This window comes from Anabas testudineus, chromosome 3, assembly GCF_900324465.2.
Source record: "Anabas testudineus chromosome 3, fAnaTes1.2, whole genome shotgun sequence".
Taxonomy (NCBI): Eukaryota; Metazoa; Chordata; class Actinopteri; order Anabantiformes; family Anabantidae; genus Anabas; species Anabas testudineus.
This window is the reverse complement of record NC_046612.1, coordinates 18081701-18098776: the sequence shown is the minus strand read 5'-3', so window position 1 is coordinate 18098776 and position 17076 is coordinate 18081701. Positions and strand designations below refer to the sequence as shown.

Sequence of the window (17076 nt, the reverse complement as noted above, 5' to 3'; positions counted from 1 at the left end):
TTTCAAGAAGTTATCAAAACTGTGAGGGCATGTAGTAACATCAGTAGTCATGGGGTACGGTAGCAGTAGTATTAGTAGTAAGAGTAGTAGAAGAAGAAGAAGAAAGGTGGAAGCAGTAGTATATTAATAATACAAAAGCAAGAATAGGAGTAACAGTTTTAGCAACAGCAGGTCGAGCGGTCACCCATCAACCACAGGGTCTTTGATTCAAGGCCCCGACCCCCTGGACAAAAAGTGTCAAAGTGTCCCTGGATAAGACAAGACACTCCCTAGAGACCCAAACCCCAGGACCGAAGGGTGGGGGTGGGGGGGGGAGTAAAAGTAGTAGGAATAGTAGAAGCCACTGTAATCCGATAATAATATTGACAATGGTACTTGTCAAAGTAGTAGTACTAGTACATTAGAAGACGTAGTATGAGTATGTAATAGAATATGTAATGTAATAGAATACTAGTAGCAGTATTAATGGTGGTATTAGTATGAGAGTATGTAGTGGCAAAATTGTGGTAGCAGTAGTGTCCTTGTACTATTACTACTAGTAGTATTGGTAATGACACTTGTAGAAGCAAAAGAACAACACTAGTAGTAAGCATAGTACCACATCATCTACACTGGTTATGTATCTAAAACAAACCTATTGTGGTATTTTAAAGTCATCCTCCAGCTCTGCCTCTCACTAATCCACTCCCTCTGCTGACACTGTTGGACTCTGTAGGAGAACAAGCCCAACATTTCATTGTGCTGCCAAAGTGCTGAACCTACACAGTGAATGAGGCGAGAGCTGCAATAATACTTCTCCTCATTTATGAAACAAAGAGCATTAAAATACTGGGCACTGACTAACGCCACATTTATCTATTAATAGTTACGCATTTAAACTTGCATATGTAACACAGCATATGTGTGACAAGTTTTTATGCTGTGTTAAAACACCGAGGTTAAAAATATCAAATGAAAACGAAATGACTGAAGGATTGAACTGGTACATATATACTCTATATAACTTCCATCAGACATGAAGAAGCTGTAGCCTGGGTCAACAGATCCTTCATCAGGGTGAGATGGCTGGAGAAGAGAACATATTTGTGTAGCTGTTACCATATTGTTTCAAACAGCTGATTTACTATCCTGCTGTGACTGTTTAACGCTAAGCAGATTTGTGCGGATGGATTTAAGCCGTTGCCTTCTGATTCGCTCACTCCGCTAACTTGTTCTGTTAGAAGACAGCAGGGAAACTGATCCACATAATTCAGCAGCAGTTTGGCAGCGTGAGTCCAGTAAACGTAAAAGAAAGCCGGACTGGGGACCGGATAAGGCGGATGAAGCTGAATGTGGCTACAGTCGTCTGCGTGGCTTTGCGTTTTGGAGAGGAGAGCGGGGCGCACGGGGGCTCTGCGCGGACACTGAACGCCCCACGGGAGTACTCACTCCGGCTTCACCTGTAACACCCCTGCCTACTTCAGGGCTGCTAGATACGGCTCATAGATGAAAACTATTCCTGAGAGAGTCATTCTCTGTCGGACAAGGAGCCCGTCAGTCTGCGGCGCACGGCGCAACACAGGAGACCATGTCCGGCAACTCCACTGACTTCAACAACGACACGGTGCCGGTGGCCGCGGTCACACACTATAATTTCCTGGCGCTTATATTCGGGATTTTGCTGATTGTGATTATCACCGGAGGAAACGTGCTTGTGTGCCTTAGCGTTTATTTGGAGAAGGCTTTGAAAACCACAACAAACTATTTCATAGTCAGTTTGGCGTTTGCAGACTTGTTGTTGGCGGTGCTGGTTCTGCCACTCTTCGTTTACGCAGAGGTAAGAACCCACCAACAGCTTTGGATGGATTATTAAACGGTCATGCAAGGTGCAAACACAGGGGCCTAAAGGGTCAGGGAGGTCTCTAGATGTCCATGTAGTACATACTGTGTATTATATGTGCAGTGCAGTTTGAATGTACTGTGGCAGGAGGCTTTAGGCTGGAGTCAGACGGCACCTCTTCACCTCCACAGTAAAATAAACCAACTCAAGTTCAGCTGCAGTTTTTTGCAACCAGCAGAAACATCTGCAGAATGTTACTGAGACAGAAAACGACAGACAACAGCAACAAAGAGATGCAAAATGACCACAAAGATAGACTACATAAAATGTCCAGGAATAGATGCACAATGACTACAAAGAGATGCAAACCCACGATCATGAGATGCAACAAGACTACAAAGAGAAATGACTACAAAACAGCTGCATTGTTTTTAGTGTCTTGCTCCTTTGTAGGAGGGGTGAGGGGTCTTTTACGTGTCCGTCCTTGGGAGACAGTTAACTCATAACCTGTCCATGGCAGCAGTCAGTACAACATTTAGATAAATCAGATCGGGAGAAACTCACCAGAAACACTTCATCAGAACATAGAGCACTAATTATAGATGGGGAATCCATGTTGGTTATTAGGAGAGTTATGAACCATTAATTGCTACATTTCCACATAATGAAACTGGGGTAATCTCACCCCTATTTAAGTATTACATGAGACCTGCTTGTCTAAATGTCTGACGCTCAGAGACGCCAAGCCGAGGCTTCCCCTTAAGTCCCTAATCAGCCACCTTAGTGATCTTGTTACCTGTGCTAGTGGTTGTAGCCAGTTAATCTACTGAGTGGCACACAGGTGGTTTGTGCACATGCACTCACTTGATAAAAAGGTCAGACAGATAGTTTGAAAAAAAAAAAACAAACCCTGTTATTCACCTGACAAAAAAGTCAGAAGAGGAGAAAGAGACGTGTTAAAGGAGTGTTATTCTCAACAGTGAGCTGCGGTGGTGCAAGCACAAGAGGATTACAGATATTTACTCTGAGATTTGGGGCAGCTAATGTGGTGGTGTTTGTGTGTGCAGTTTCAGGGTGGAGTTTGGTCCTTGAACATGCTGGTGTGTGATGGCCTGATGACCATGGATGTGATGCTGTGCACTGCATCCATATTCAACCTCTGTGCCATCAGTGTGGACAGGTATGCGTGTGTTTATCTCATCAAGGTTTATGCAAATATATAAATGATCTCTCAGAGCTCTTCAACAGCAACAGCCATAAGGGAATAGGAGCGCAGAAGGTGGGAGGGAGATGGCTCGAGTTTAAGATTTAAGGACAACAGTCAATTACACAACAAATTAGAAGTTAAAGTTAATTAGACCAAAAACATTGGACTAAAGGTTGAACGTGTCTAAATGCAACATGTTCAAGTTAAACATGTTCCCTCTATGACTATGAACTTTATAATGTGATAATTTGTCATTGTTGTGTTTCCACCTTGTTTCACTGTTACTAAATGACCAAAACATCTATTTATGCAGGTTACATAGAATATCTAATGGTGAAATATAAATCAGTTGCTGCTGCAGGTATATTAAAGAAATACTAAACATTTTTTATTATTAAAACCTTTTCTCAGTATCACCCTGTTTATGTTACATCTTTACAATGTTTGCCTGTGAAGGCTACTGAGTATCACATTACTCTTGTCCGGTCATATCACCATAACTACATTTGAACATTTTGACCTGATACTATTTAACCTGAATGTGAATAAATTAACATTTATGGGTTATTAAATGTAACAGCTATGAAATTGAAACTGAACTGTTCGGTATTTCCATTAACACATTTTCTACAGATAGATGGTGTTTAATGCCACAAACAAGGTGAAGAAAATTTGCTGATTATACACATAACTTAAAATCTTAATAATTGCTGAATCATCAGCTTCAGACTGTCTGAAATCTTATCCGCTATAGATAAAAGCTATATAACATCTATGTGCACCAATTTGAATTTTAAACATCTTATCAGTGGATGAACTGTAATAAAACAGCTTACAGGTGTTTCACTTTTAGTGCTCAAAGGATTTTGGTGTAATAATATTTCATGTCTTTTGAAAGTAACTCTTTAATATCAGAGGAGTGGTTACAGAAGTTGGTGGTGATGATTATTAACACTTATAAAGCTAATAGCCTGTGACAAATTACTGGTTAACATCTGGAAAACAAGTAACAAGTAACATAATAAGTAACAGGAATAAGAAAGAAGTCATTGTTCACTGTGTTACGTGTTCTTCAACGTGTTCATCCTTTTTCTGTGGCTTGCAGGTTCATTGCAGTGTCCATACCCCTCAATTACAACCGCAAGCACGTGGACCATCGTCAGCTCATCCTGCTGTCAGCGACCTGGCTGCTGGCCTTAGCCGTGGCCTCTCCTGTCATCTTCGGCATCAACAACGTGCCTAACCGTGACCCCAGTGAATGCAAACTGGAGGACAACAACTATGTGGTTTATTCTTCCGTGTGCTCCTTCTTCATCCCCTGTCCTATCATGGTCCTGCTCTACTTCGGGGTTTTCCGGGGGCTTCAGCACTGGGAGGAGGCTCGTAAGGCCAAACTACGCAGCAGCATCGAAGCCTGCAGGAAGCTGCAGCACGCTGCCGTTGCCACCGCCCTCCCCCCACTGACGGGAACAATCCCCGGGCCTCTGCCCATGCCCCTGCCCCGGATCATCGAGAGGGACTTGGCTCAGTCTCGGTTGGATGATACAGACGACTACATACAGCAGGAGATTCCTTATCCTCGGCAATACAGAGAGAACTCAGTGCCCACGATTACGTTCAGTCAACAGCAGAAGAAGAAGAGAGCCAAGATCAACAGCAGGGAGAGGAAAGCAATGAGGGTGCTCCCTGTCGTAGTAGGTGAGTATAGCTGTTTTATAGACGTCCATATAGTTAAAGTACCATATGTGATAGTCCATTAAGGACCTGTGTCACTAGTTTACAGCAGTGATGCTTTCCACAACACAACGTAAGCTTTTGACTTTAGATTTGTTGTGAATTACTTATCACACTAGTCAGATGCACATATCAAACTAACTTCATTTGTAGTTCTGACTCAGAATTGAACACACAGCTCGATTGTGAGCCACCTTGCGAGTTTCTGACTGTTACCTGCTGCAATCAGACGTTCACCATTTTCCTAAAACACAGAATAAGATGTGGACGGGATTGTACCACCATCTGAAAATGGTTCTGCACCACTGGGTACAGAGAGAAAGGATTATGGGTACAGATATGAATACCGGCTGGTTATGAGTGTCGGGCTTCATTATGAAGGAGCTCATCCTTGACCCAAATTTCACCAGTAAGTAATTTCTCATTGGCCAGCAGGTGTATGTTCAAGGAGCACTCAAATTTAAAGCAGCTTATATCTCTCTCTGTCTCCCTGGGCAACGTTACTATGTTTCCAAGTCCACACTGTGGGTTTGTTTTGCGGGTCATCTGCTAAAAGTCTGCTAAAACCCGAGATAACCCTGATGATAGGGTTCTTATCCCAGAGATGAGTTTTGAGGTGGTTCCAGAGCCACTAAAGACGCTGGCTGAGTGAGTAGCACTCCTCGTGACGAGTAAACAGACTCTTCACAAATAAAAATCATTTTAGTTCCTCTTTGTATTGTATTCAATATTATTTGAATACGGTATGTCAAATATAATCATGACTTTGTCTAGTTGACAGACATGTCAACTAGACAAAGTACAGCACGACAACAGACGGTTTGACTGGCTGACTGCGTTTGTTCACAAATTTTAATTACATTTGACAAAAAGTCAAAGTTTGGCTGTGGGCCAGGGAACCACTGATTTACGTTTAGTCTAGATCCAGGAATTTTGAAAGAATTTATCACTGTGAGACGGGGCATATTGATTTAGAAGTATAAGCTGCCTTTCTAAAAAGAAAAGTGTGGAACGCTAACAAGATGTCACAAGTGAAATAAGAAAAGTACCAATACACAATAGAAACTTTAGACTTTGTTTATTTAATGCACCATGTGGCTTTTACACATTTGCAGTTTGAATTTCTTTTGGAAAGTGAGTGCTCGGCCTAAAAAGAGAGCTGTTTGTAAAAAAAAAGCATTGTGTTGGTGGGGACATGTATGAGACTCCTGTAAGACAGGAAATACAATCCACAAAGTCCAGTTGGAGAGAAAGACCCTGTGCCAGGGTAGTCTTAAGTGAAAGCATCTTTCTTTTTTGTACTTGAGTTATCTGTTTATTTGTAGAACTGGTAATGGAGATAAAATTACTGCTTACAGCAGGTGAGGTGCTTTAGTGTTGAACAATTCAATATGGTAATCACCACACTGCTTAAAATTGGCACTGCATCCGTTTTAAGTAGGACAATCAGACTATAAATTATAATTATCTCTGTCTTCATTTACATTTTCTGCCCCAAACTGCTTTTTTACTTCATTTTGGTTCCTCATTCTTCCCGGGATGTGTTGTACATTTTTTCTAATAAATTGTTTTTTGACCAAAACAGTTAATCACCTTTTGCAGTTTGTGTCGACAGCTAATGTTTGTGCTGCAGCTCAGATAGCAGTGAGGCCGCTGACACTGACGCAGTGTCAGGATAAAACTGGCCATCTCTCAACAAGCAGCGCCATTATAGTGTAAATCCCTCAATCCAATTATTATGCAACACATGGTCTTACAGTCACACCAGCTCTCCTGCACACAGACTGGAAAACACGCTGAGATCTGCTCTGATTTGTTTACTGTCACTGACCACTGACCTTTCAGGGATCACTCACCTTTATTCTTCTACTGTTATTAATTGCTGTCCACCAGATAAAAACAGAATTCTTCAAACATAAACCTGTACATTTATAGCTGCCACGTTTATGTGCAAACTGCAGTGCTCGGCAGATTTACTGCCAACTTTATGTGACATGTGGCTCTATGTAAAGGTTTCAGATCACTAAAACATTCAAACAGTAAAGACTTTCATCTCAAACTGCAGAGCACAAGCTGATTCAACCTACCCGTGTCTTCACATTTGCGTCACTGTCATTATAGTCATCTATAGTCTATATATATATATATATATATATATATATATATATATATATATATATATATATATATATATATATATATTAGCTGTATTCACTTTGATTGCTTTGTGTTTTCAAAATCACAGAAGCACATAATTATCTTAACAGTGTGAAAATAGGTCAAGTATTGTTAAAAAAGACAGTGACTTCATATCTTTGAAGGGAGAGGTGAAGCCCAGCCAGAACATCAGTCAAACTATAAACACATGGTGCGGTTAATGCTGAGGGTTAGAGGAGCCGTGGAGCCAGTCGGCTGCTTCTGCACTGTTGGTTTAGGGAAGTCATGTAGTCGGACAGCAGCTATATAACAATAAAATATATTTACAAAGAGAATTAAATGTGTTGTTATTGGCAAAAAGCATATATGCTTACTTTCTCGTGCTCATGCTTAATAGTAATGTCAATGACATGGAGAAAATCGGTGGTGGAAGAAGTACTCTGCATTTAATATGTTACTTAAGAAAAACCATTTAAGTATAATCAGGCAAAATGTAACTGAGTCATTAATGTCTCAGCAGCATTTTACCGTAGCTGTGTCACAACCATATTACAAAGACTGATTCTTTTCATTTCAGATCAGTCTTCTTTCTAGTTTTCTGAACTGAGTGCTTGTTTTGTTGAAATACAGAAACTGATGAGAAATACCATCTTCTTCCCAATCAGAAGCACTTGACTAAAAGTACTTGCATTCTTCCACTGATGATGATGCTGTCATTATCATCATTGCAGGTGCAGTAGTCAGAATAGATGGGACTCTGCACGTACAGATGAGCTGGACAGGTTTTTGATGCAGACATAACTAAAAACAACGAGCTTCAACAGCTGATTGAGATTCATATTAGGCACCAAAGACAGAAGAACAGCAGCACATGGCACAGTTTGTGTCATGCCTAAAATACTCCTCAAAATACTGGGTCAGAAGTACATTTACAGAACAGAGCACTGACGTGTCCTACTAACAGTGGAGCTGTGGCATATTATGCAAAGTCCTCCAACATAGAAACCCCATGCATCAACCTCTCAGCACAGAGCTAATAAATCACTTGGATGCATTTTATCACCAACATGCGTAAACACCTGGGACAAATGGCCTCGGTTTTCAGTGACACAGTTATTCACCGTCCTCACTAATTAGGGAAACCAAGCTTATTAAGGTGAGTTATGATTTTCAGCTCAGCTATTCTAACAGAACTTCACCTGTTTAATCTCAAAGGCCAGAGTCTATTGGAGAGGAACGTCTGGTAGCATCTGATTAGTTTTTGGAATAGCTGTAATTCACACAGCAAGCTCTAAACACGCCAGTAGAATACACAATATCTTTAGTTTTCTTCATAATTCCTAGTGTGGTCGGTTTATAGGAGTCATTTCTGCCTCTCTAGCTTTATTCCTTTTGGAAGCTCTGGCATTGAAGTGAATTATTTCTTTTGTGAATAAATTGAGAAAAAAAAAATAAAGAAATCCAAAATTTATTTAACATCCCCAAGCAGTAATGTCTTAATTTAGAATTATGAGACAGTGGGATCATACATTTCTGCTTTGTCCTTAATGAACCCGGTCCGGCCATGAATCATTTAAAGTCACACTGTCGGGTCACAGGGAAAAACATCGTCTTTATTTCTTAATTCAGCATATTTCCTGTTGAAGCTATTAGAAGCAAGACAAAACACAGGCAGTGACCAGTGAAAAGTACAAATTAAATGGGAGGTCAGCAAGGATGAAGACCCCACCATGAACACCATCGCCACAATGAAACGAATGGAGGAGACTGAGTGATGTTGTGGAGCTGCTTTGCTTTGAATCTGTGCACAATGGAATCATAAGATTGTGATTCTGGAAAGAAACACAGTGCCGACACAGAGTCATAAAAACTCTGTGTCGGATGCAGGTCACAGATCCTACAATAGGATAATGGAGCAAAATATACATCTAAAAGCAGGAAGAATGAATGAGAAGAAAATATTGGAGCTGTCTGAAGTGCCCTGATCTTAATACAAATGAAGATTTATGGAAAGAGCTGAAACTCACAGTTGAGAGAATCTCATTAAGAGCTACAAAAAGAGCTTTATTGCACTGTCTGCTTCAAAAGGATGTGCTACAAAATATTAGATTGAATCCCAAGATTTTTTTCTATGCCATTTTCATTTGTTGCATTATTAAAAATGTCTTTCCTAGAAAATCAAAAGCACGTTGTCTGTTCTTTTACCTACTGAATAGAAAACATTGGATGCCAATTACTTTTTATCAATTCTGGACTTATTTTAGAGAAAAATATATTTTTTTATACAACATGTGATCTGTACCTATGACTGGCCACAAGCTGTGTGAAGCTCACTGAATCGAACTTATTGGATCAGGTCTTTTTTGTGTTTTCTGTCCAATTCTTATCTCTCTTACAGTACTGGTGTAGGCACCTTTTAGACTGATGATGCATGATAACTCAGCAAGGCATGTTCGTTGCAAAACACTGCAAAATACAGCACCTGCAGGAGGATACTCAGGTCAAAGGGAGAGTGACATGTCCTTTGTTTAAATATTTACGACCCATCCAATATTAAAGTAAGAACGTCTGACATTCTTTATACATGTAACTTCACAAGGATGGGCAATACTTTAGTATGCTGTGTGAATTAAAACCATTTGAACAGGTGTCTCAATTCCCCACCAAACAAACTACTTGAAAAGATTTGATCATGGTTTTTAAAGAATATGGATTCAATTGGATGGATTTCTATTCAATAAAATGTTATGGAACCTCATTGCAGCCTCTAATCTTAGTTTTGGAAACTACAAGCTTTGTAAGAAACGTTTACTTTTACTCAAGTACTGTAGTATATTAGTAGTATATTTAAATTGGTGCTTGCTTAATTAAACATTTAGATTTTTTTTTGTGCTTTCATTTTCATGTTTTCAAGCTTCTAACCTACATCCAAATTTCACGTTATCTGTTGTTCGGTTTCTGGATTTCTGTTATTTTATGTATTAATGTTTTAACAAAAGTTAACTTTCACTTTGTTGCATCATTTCAAAACACGATGACAAACTCTAATTCCTGTGCTTTCATGCAGGCTGCTTCTTGTTCTGCTGGACTCCGTTCTTCGTGGTCCACACGATGCGCGCCGTGTGTTTGACGTGCGACATCCCTCCCAGTCTGATGAGCACTGTCACCTGGCTGGGCTACGTCAACAGTGCTCTCAACCCCATCATCTACACCATCTTCAACACCGAATTCAAGAAATTCTTCAAGAAATGCTTCAGGAGCTGCTGCTGACAGCAGATTTTTCCCCCAGTAAAGCAAATCAAGGAACTTGGATGTCACTAAGCTCAAATATGTATCTCTGAAAATGCATCAAGGAAGGACAAATGGCAAACAGCTCTCAGGACGTGAAGGGCTGACTGAAAAAACACTGCCTATACTTAATCAATGTTTTAATAAGCAGTTATTGTTGATGCAGTAAGTACAGCGGCGCTGGGTCTATTTTGTCTTTTGGTGATGGTCTCTTTTGATCTCCAGGGATTACTGCCTGGACAAAATGTTAGTGAAAAGCTGCATAAAGTGACAAAAGACTAATTTTCTCTTTCTACTACACTGCATTGTTTTTTGGAGTATGCTGTATATGAACCTCAGCAGGGTTTATGGTCTGCCACTTCAGTGAAGGATGTGGGATTTGCACAGAGCACACAGCCTTTGCAAGAGGGAAGTCTGCCTGAAAGGATCAATTCAGATGTTCAGGAGGATGCAGAAAGTCTGAATAAGCTTCAACGGACATGTCTGCTTCTGAGCTCAGTTTTTTATATGACATTAAAGGAACTGTTCAACACGTTGGGAAACATGCTTATTTGCTTTCTTGCCAAAAGTTAGATTGGAAGATCAATACCACTCTTGTGTCTGTACTGTAAATGTGAAGCTACAGCCACAATCTGACTAGCCTAGCTTAGCAGAGAGACTGGAAAAAGAGGGAAACACCAAAACGGGTGTTTTTTTTTTAAGTTGGCCAACATGCACAGCATCCGGCTATGTTGCATCGCACCATCACAGCTGCCTGTTTTGTATGCTTGGTTCTTTACATGCAAGGTTTCTTGTTGCCAGAGAAAGTTGCCTCTCTGACCTTTGAAATTCACTTGTAAATGCATTTGAATGTTTGTATTTATTGACAATTAAACTAATATTTTTAATGATGCATTTCTTCTTCTGACTTTTTCCACATAAACTTGTAAAAAGCAGAAATAAAACTAGCATTACTGCATCATGACTCATGTTTTTCATCCAAATCCACCTTTCACATGTACCAACGACTCATCTGTGATTACTTGTGTTTTGTGTTTCTAGTCAGGTGGTGGTCATTTTGTGTCTTCTAACAGCTCTGTATCTGAAGAGATGGAAAATGCATTTATGAAGCAGATCAGTGCAGAATGTCTGCCTCCCTAAAAGCAAAGTGGGAAGTACAAGACTTAACTGAGACAGAGTTATAAATAAGCAACATTACTGCTTTAGGATTAAAAATGGAATTAATTGAAGCTGGGAAATTTTTTTCCACCAAGTGCGAAAAACACATCCTGAATAGGCACCTAACTGAGCACTGTGCAAATTGGACATTAGGGTTTGCACAGTGTCATTACTTTCTTCTCAACATGTGGCAACTTCATGTTATGAAAATCTGCTATTTCTGTTACTGTGCTCCTACCGGTGAGTCAGTGTGACTCTGACAACAATAACCAGCTGATCAAAGCCGAGCTTTGTACTGTATGTTGCTCCAAAAATGCAAACAATTTCAATAGGTTTTATTTCTAATCTGGAAAAAAAAAAAAAAACGATCTTCCATATCTCCATTTAGTGTCTGACCTGTATCACATCATATGACCACAGTCATGATTTGGGCTAAGCGCTTCTCACATTGAAATTCAGAATTAATAGCTCCATTAATGATGACAAACCATCCTCGTCCAGAGGAGCAGCAAAGTAGGCCTAAGTCATGACAGGATAAAGTTTTTATGCTGGAGTGTAGAATTTAGTTGTTGCTAAATATAAAACTTCTCATTCAAGCCAAAAACTTTTAATTTGGTCTCATCAATCCACAGAACATTTTTCCTAAAGCCTCCTGACGTATTCACATGGCTTTTAGCAAACTGTAGACAGGCAGCAATGTCTTTTTAGAGACTAGCGACTTCCTCTTTGCAACTGTGCCATGCGCAAAAGTTCAACTGGCAAAGGACTGATAAATACTGATATTAGAGTTTTAGTTTCCTAGATGTTAGTGTGGGGCCCCTTTGATCTGTGCAACTATTACACGCAGCATTTTTCTGCCTAAAATACTCACTAGCAAAAATTGCAGATTGCAGAGAAGGGGATGTTAGTTATTGAGTTATTTAATCATAATTCAAAAGCATTGGACAAACTGACATTTTGGTACATGGTTAAGTACAACTGAGCAAATTAACAGCCGCTCATACTCTGTGGCAGCTGCTTATGACTTTGGATCAAGATGGCTGATGCAGTAGTACTGAAGTCTCATGATCAAGCACAGATACTAGCAGGGATTGAATAATTATATAATAATTCCTTAGGTGATGATATCATGCTTCATGGTAAAAAATAGACATTTTCTTGTTAGACAGATGTCAGTAGCACCAGACTGTATAAACACATTTTCCAGCACAGGGGGGAAAGAAGAGGTGCAAATTGGAGCAATGTGTGAAAGCTTGAAGTGACAACTTTATTTGATCAAACCTGTAATAATCTGCAAAACTAAATCCCCCAAACAACATCACCACATGTTGAGCCCAGGGTGAGGGCTAATTCAGGTTTTTCTCAAGTGGAAAAACTCACAAATGATCACAGTTCACAGTTTTTCATGTGGTGTAAGTGAAGACAAACTAATGTGAGTTTAAACTTGTAACTTGCAGCACTGAATATGCCTTCATGTGTGTGAAACATGACAACCAGAACATTCATATGCCTATAATTAAATAGGACCAGCTATTCACAAAACAACAGCTTTGTATGTAAAGTTCATTCCTAAGCTATTACTTCTATTTGTATCGGGTGATTCTAACCAAAGACATACAGTCCTCCCCAGCATTTCTGAATGCAGGCATGAAGAGATGTTTCAGAGATTGTAGCACTGATGCAGCGTAGAGAAGGGTATGTCCCGTTATGTTAACCCTCTGGAGTCTGTTATCACACTGATTATAACTTTATTTATAAATCATTTCAAGACATGTTGAGATATATCTCTTGATTTTAATTCACACAGCACACTAACAAAAGTAATTTCCCCAGAAAATATCAGAAAATGCTGATGTGGAACTTTTACACAATATCTTATTTATCTGCAGACGACAAAAATGGTCAGTAACATTTCAGTAATTTAATAATTTTTTTTAAAAGCACAAAATGAGTTGCATCACATCTTTATATATAAATAAAGTTTATTAAAGCTTTATTTCTTCCATTTTCAGCTGTTTTTGTGTAAATACACAGTGAAAGAGTGACATGATCACTTTGGGCCTGCAGGCTTCCTCCGAAAAAGCTTTATTACCAATTACGTACTTGCAAACACTGGTTTAACAGAATTAAATGACTTGACTGATCACACAAAGGCCACCATCTTAAACATAACTGACTCTCTAATGCAGAATTTTGGCACAGTATGTCAAGAAAGCAGAATCTCTATTTTAAATAAATTATGATCCTTAGCTCAACATTTAGTAAGTCAGTAGTACAAGATAATATACATAAAACTGTCCAACCATTTGTGACGTGTCACCTGTAAGTGCTGAGAGCACTGGATGCAGTCAAACCCTCGGCTTTGTGTAGTAAACTGGTCTCACTCTTCTGCCTTTGTTGCAGCCTACAGATAACAGTAGACACAAAAACATCAGTAAATTTATCTCTGACAATTTTTTGTATGTGTCAACACTTTATGCCCAAAATCCAAACATAGTAGTGTTGTGTACAGTTACAGAGCACAAATGTTTAAGGGAGGTTTTAGAAATTTGTTTTATGACAGCTAGATGTGAAGACTGATGCCACTAGCAGGAGTGTATGATACATATGAAACATCAGAACACAGCCTGTTTTCTGAAGAGGGCCCATGTGAATTGTAAGAGTTATAGTGTATGTGTGAGTTTATAAACCAAAATCAAAGCTCACTTTCTTAGCAGAGGCAGCCATCAGAGCATCCAGCTCCTGAGTCCAGCCAAGTGCATCGACCAGAGCCTGCACACCGCTGACCACATCACCCAACTGCACGACATCCTGAGGCCGGCGTCCCCAGGCAAACGGCCCCACCAGGTCCCTGTTAATGAGCAGACGGGGAACTGAGCTGCGTACGGCTCCTGCCAGACTGGCAAAGGGCTCCACCTTCAGGAAAAAGAATTAACAGCAGCTTATGGCCTCAAGGAAAACAAAGAGACTTATAATCCATTAGTGTGCACCTCTTCACAAAGTCTTCTGCAAAACTACCAAGACAGTATCAAGCATTAAGACAACTGTATGGTGTGAGGAAGCAGACACATCTGCTTAAACCAAAAAATTATATAACAATTTTCCACATTACGATATACCAATGCACACTAAACCTCTTCAGCTGACTTTTGAATTGTCCTTGGAGAAAAAGCATAGGTGGGGTTAATACAGACGTCTGAGACAAAGCAACCAGCTGAGTCAGTTTCCATGTTTCTGCTGTTCCAACTTGTCCAATCTTGGATGATGTTACCTCTCCCCCTTAAGTATAGTTTTGCTTGGAAATACACATGATGTGATGTGAGGCTGGTGATGCTCACCTCCAGTGATGTCCCCATAATGATCAGCAGGTCTGCTAGTGGGAAGTCTTTAAGGTACTTAAAGAAGTGCCGTGGAAGCTCCTCACCAAAAAACACGATGTCAGGCTTTACCACGCCCTTACAGGTGGGACACTTAGGGACTGCACCGCTCATCACATCTGGCTGATGAGACATGTAATTATTTATTTAACAGTTACTAAATCAAAATACATTAAATTTGGTATAAAAGAAAAAATGAAGTGTTGATTTAATGTTTAGGTTATAACTCACTCGTAAGTCTTCGCCCTCATATTTCCTCAAGCAGACAGTGCAGGTGGCGGTGGCAAATGTACCATGTGCCTCCACCAGCAGTTCAGGAGGAATTCCAGCCACTTGATAAAAATGCACACAAGAAACTACCTATGACAACCCACACAATTTCAATGTGTAGTAATATGAAAAATATAGATAATTACATCTTTCCAGTCCATCAATGTTCTGCGTATACATCCTGAGAAGTTGATCCTTCTTATGAAGCAGACGTACAAAATAGTGCGTCAGATTAGGCTGGTATTTTCCTGGATACAGCTCTTTGGCTAGAGCAAAGAAAGGGTTTGGGTTTTGATGGAAGAAGTTAATCTCGAATATGGCCTCAGCATAGGGCAGATCATACTGCTGCAGGTTGTCATAGAGACCGCTCCCTGGTGACCTGTAAAGGAGTAAACAGTGGTTTATATTGAAAAATAAAATAAGTAAAATAAGACTTAAGGATGCTGTAAATAAAAGGCTTTATTGTTGATGGAACAATGCTGTAATGCTGTAAGTTTCGTGTGGCCCCTCAGTGGACCATCAGCGCGCACACACACACACACACACACACACTGCACTGCACTGCACTGCACTGCACTGTATATAATGGAGTTAATAAGGAAGGCTGCACTGTGAAACAACCAACTCTTCTCTAACTTTGCATGCTGAAATAAGCTACAGACAGGATTTTGCTCTTGCCTCAAAATACACTTTATATTTTTACTGCAGGTCTGCAGAAATAATAAAGTTTAATACTGGAGCAGCAAACCACATCTGACCTTGTTACCTGAAATCCGGTATGCCGCTAGGTGTGCTAATCCCAGCCCCGGCCATCACTAGCACTCTCTTATACTGCTGCTCTCTGATGTTTTTGGCGATGTCCTCCAGGGTACACTGCTCAACAGCTGCACCACCACCACGAGAGAAAAGTGTTCGAGTCCCATTGCACCAAAGATGATTTGTTTGTCTAGAAAGAAGCAAAACAGGGAGGAAGGGACTCAATGACTGCATACTGAACCATAATAGTCACGTTTTAGTGTTCCACTGCAGCAATATCTAGTCTAACCCTTTTACTTTTTAGCACACTGAACGGTGTATTGACAACTGTGTTAGTTTAGATTTGAACGAAATAACAAGAAAAGTGTCCTGTTGACAGTTATCGCATTAGGCAGAGCAACAGTGTTGTTACTCTGTACTATTTCCCAGGCATCATTCAGAGCAAACCAACACAAAAGAATAATGCATTATAAATATTCATATTAATATACCACCCTGTCCAAGCCCTGTCTATCGTTTTTCTCACTTTGAGGTGCAAGTGTTAGATGTCAATGTCAGAAAATAGTGTGAGATGTCATATTTTCCAGACTTTGAGGATTATGTGATGAACCTATAAGTGCTGATGAAAGAACCAGCAAAACTTTGCATTTGAGAAGCTGGACAAAGACAATGTATTTCTTTCAACTACTCTTGCAGACAAAACAGGCAAAAATCACAAAATAAATTCTGTGTTAAAATATAAATATATCACCATATCGATTTAACATGTCTGTAAATAGATACACTCCCGCCTTCACATAGACAGGAGCTGGATTCTACCCAGTTTATATCTAAACATGAATGTACATTAGTACAGATGTGACTGGGATGTTTCTCATGTTATGTCAAGTGTGGTTATGATAAACATGGACCTGGACGTTGTCGGGGTGGGAAACACAGCTGCTGCACCTGCCTTTAGACACCGACTCCTTTGGCCGAACACTATTTTAAAAAGATAAGACAAGACATTTAACAAGTATACGCTTGCTGTTCTTTGCTGGATTAGTCCAACTCCGTCTTTCTACTGACCGTCTGCAGAGAGTGTCCTGTTTGTTCTTGAACACAAGCTGCGATATAAACAGCAAAGTCTGGCAGGTGGCATTAAGAAGGTGCTCACTGAAGAAGCCATACCGCGTGTGTCTTACGAAAATATGAAGTCTACAGCAGACAATAATGCAACTTTAGTGAAAAACATTCTTAGCTAACATTGTTGGCTAACCTTAGAAACGCTTCCTACATTTCCCATAAGACCCAACAGAGAATTACGACTT

General features: G+C 39.9%; 2 protein-coding genes across 3 annotated transcripts; one reads left to right on the top strand and one right to left on the bottom strand.

The window, feature by feature from the left end:
• The first annotated feature begins 1552 nt into the window (after positions 1 to 1552).
• drd4b (dopamine receptor D4b) lies at positions 1553 to 10574 on the top strand. Its single transcript, XM_026378612.1, has 4 exons — positions 1553 to 1816; positions 2887 to 2999; positions 4132 to 4724; positions 9985 to 10574. Exons 1-4 carry the CDS (start codon positions 1568 to 1570, stop codon positions 10185 to 10187), a joined length of 1158 nt encoding a protein of 385 aa, XP_026234397.1. The 5' UTR covers positions 1553 to 1567; the 3' UTR covers positions 10188 to 10574.
• A 1833-nt stretch (positions 10575 to 12407) lies between these two features.
• Positions 12408 to 17048, bottom strand: sirt3 (sirtuin 3). 2 transcript variants are annotated; one of them, XM_026377482.1, is made up of 8 exons: positions 16835 to 17048; positions 16678 to 16747; positions 15777 to 15956; positions 15157 to 15389; positions 14972 to 15072; positions 14702 to 14863; positions 14070 to 14279; positions 12412 to 13767 (listed from the first exon to the last, which is right to left on the bottom strand). In XM_026377482.1, the coding sequence occupies exons 1-8, from the start codon at positions 16932 to 16934 to the stop codon at positions 13744 to 13746; spliced, it is 1080 nt and encodes a 359-aa protein (XP_026233267.1). In that variant the 5' UTR covers positions 16935 to 17048; the 3' UTR covers positions 12412 to 13743. The 2 variants fall into 2 exon arrangements, with proteins under 2 accessions (XP_033181798.1, XP_026233267.1); XM_033325907.1 differs by lacking the exons at positions 16678 to 16747; positions 16835 to 17048 and having other exon boundaries at positions 12408 to 13767; positions 15769 to 15847.
• Between the last annotated feature and the right edge of the window lie 28 nt (positions 17049 to 17076).

Bases quoted from the DNA above. Each gene is read 5' to 3' on its own strand.
- drd4b (XM_026378612.1), top strand. From the start codon at position 1,568: ATGTCCGGCAACTCCACTGACTTCAACAACGACACGGTGCCGGTGGCC. The intron at 1,817-2,886 runs GTAAGAACCCAC...TTGTGTGTGCAG, and splicing joins CACTCTTCGTTTACGCAGAG to TTTCAGGGTGGAGTTTGGTC. The intron at 3,000-4,131 runs GTATGCGTGTGT...TGTGGCTTGCAG, and splicing joins TGTGCCATCAGTGTGGACAG to GTTCATTGCAGTGTCCATAC.
- sirt3 (XM_026377482.1), bottom strand. From the start codon at position 16,934: ATGGCTTCTTCAGTGAGCACCTTCTTAATGCCACCTGCCAGACTTTGC. The intron at 16,748-16,834 runs GTCAGTAGAAAG...TTTTTAAAATAG, and splicing joins CAGGACACTCTCTGCAGACG to TGTTCGGCCAAAGGAGTCGG. The intron at 14,280-14,701 runs GTGAGCATCACC...TTTTTCCTGAAG, and splicing joins TTATGGGGACATCACTGGAG to GTGGAGCCCTTTGCCAGTCT.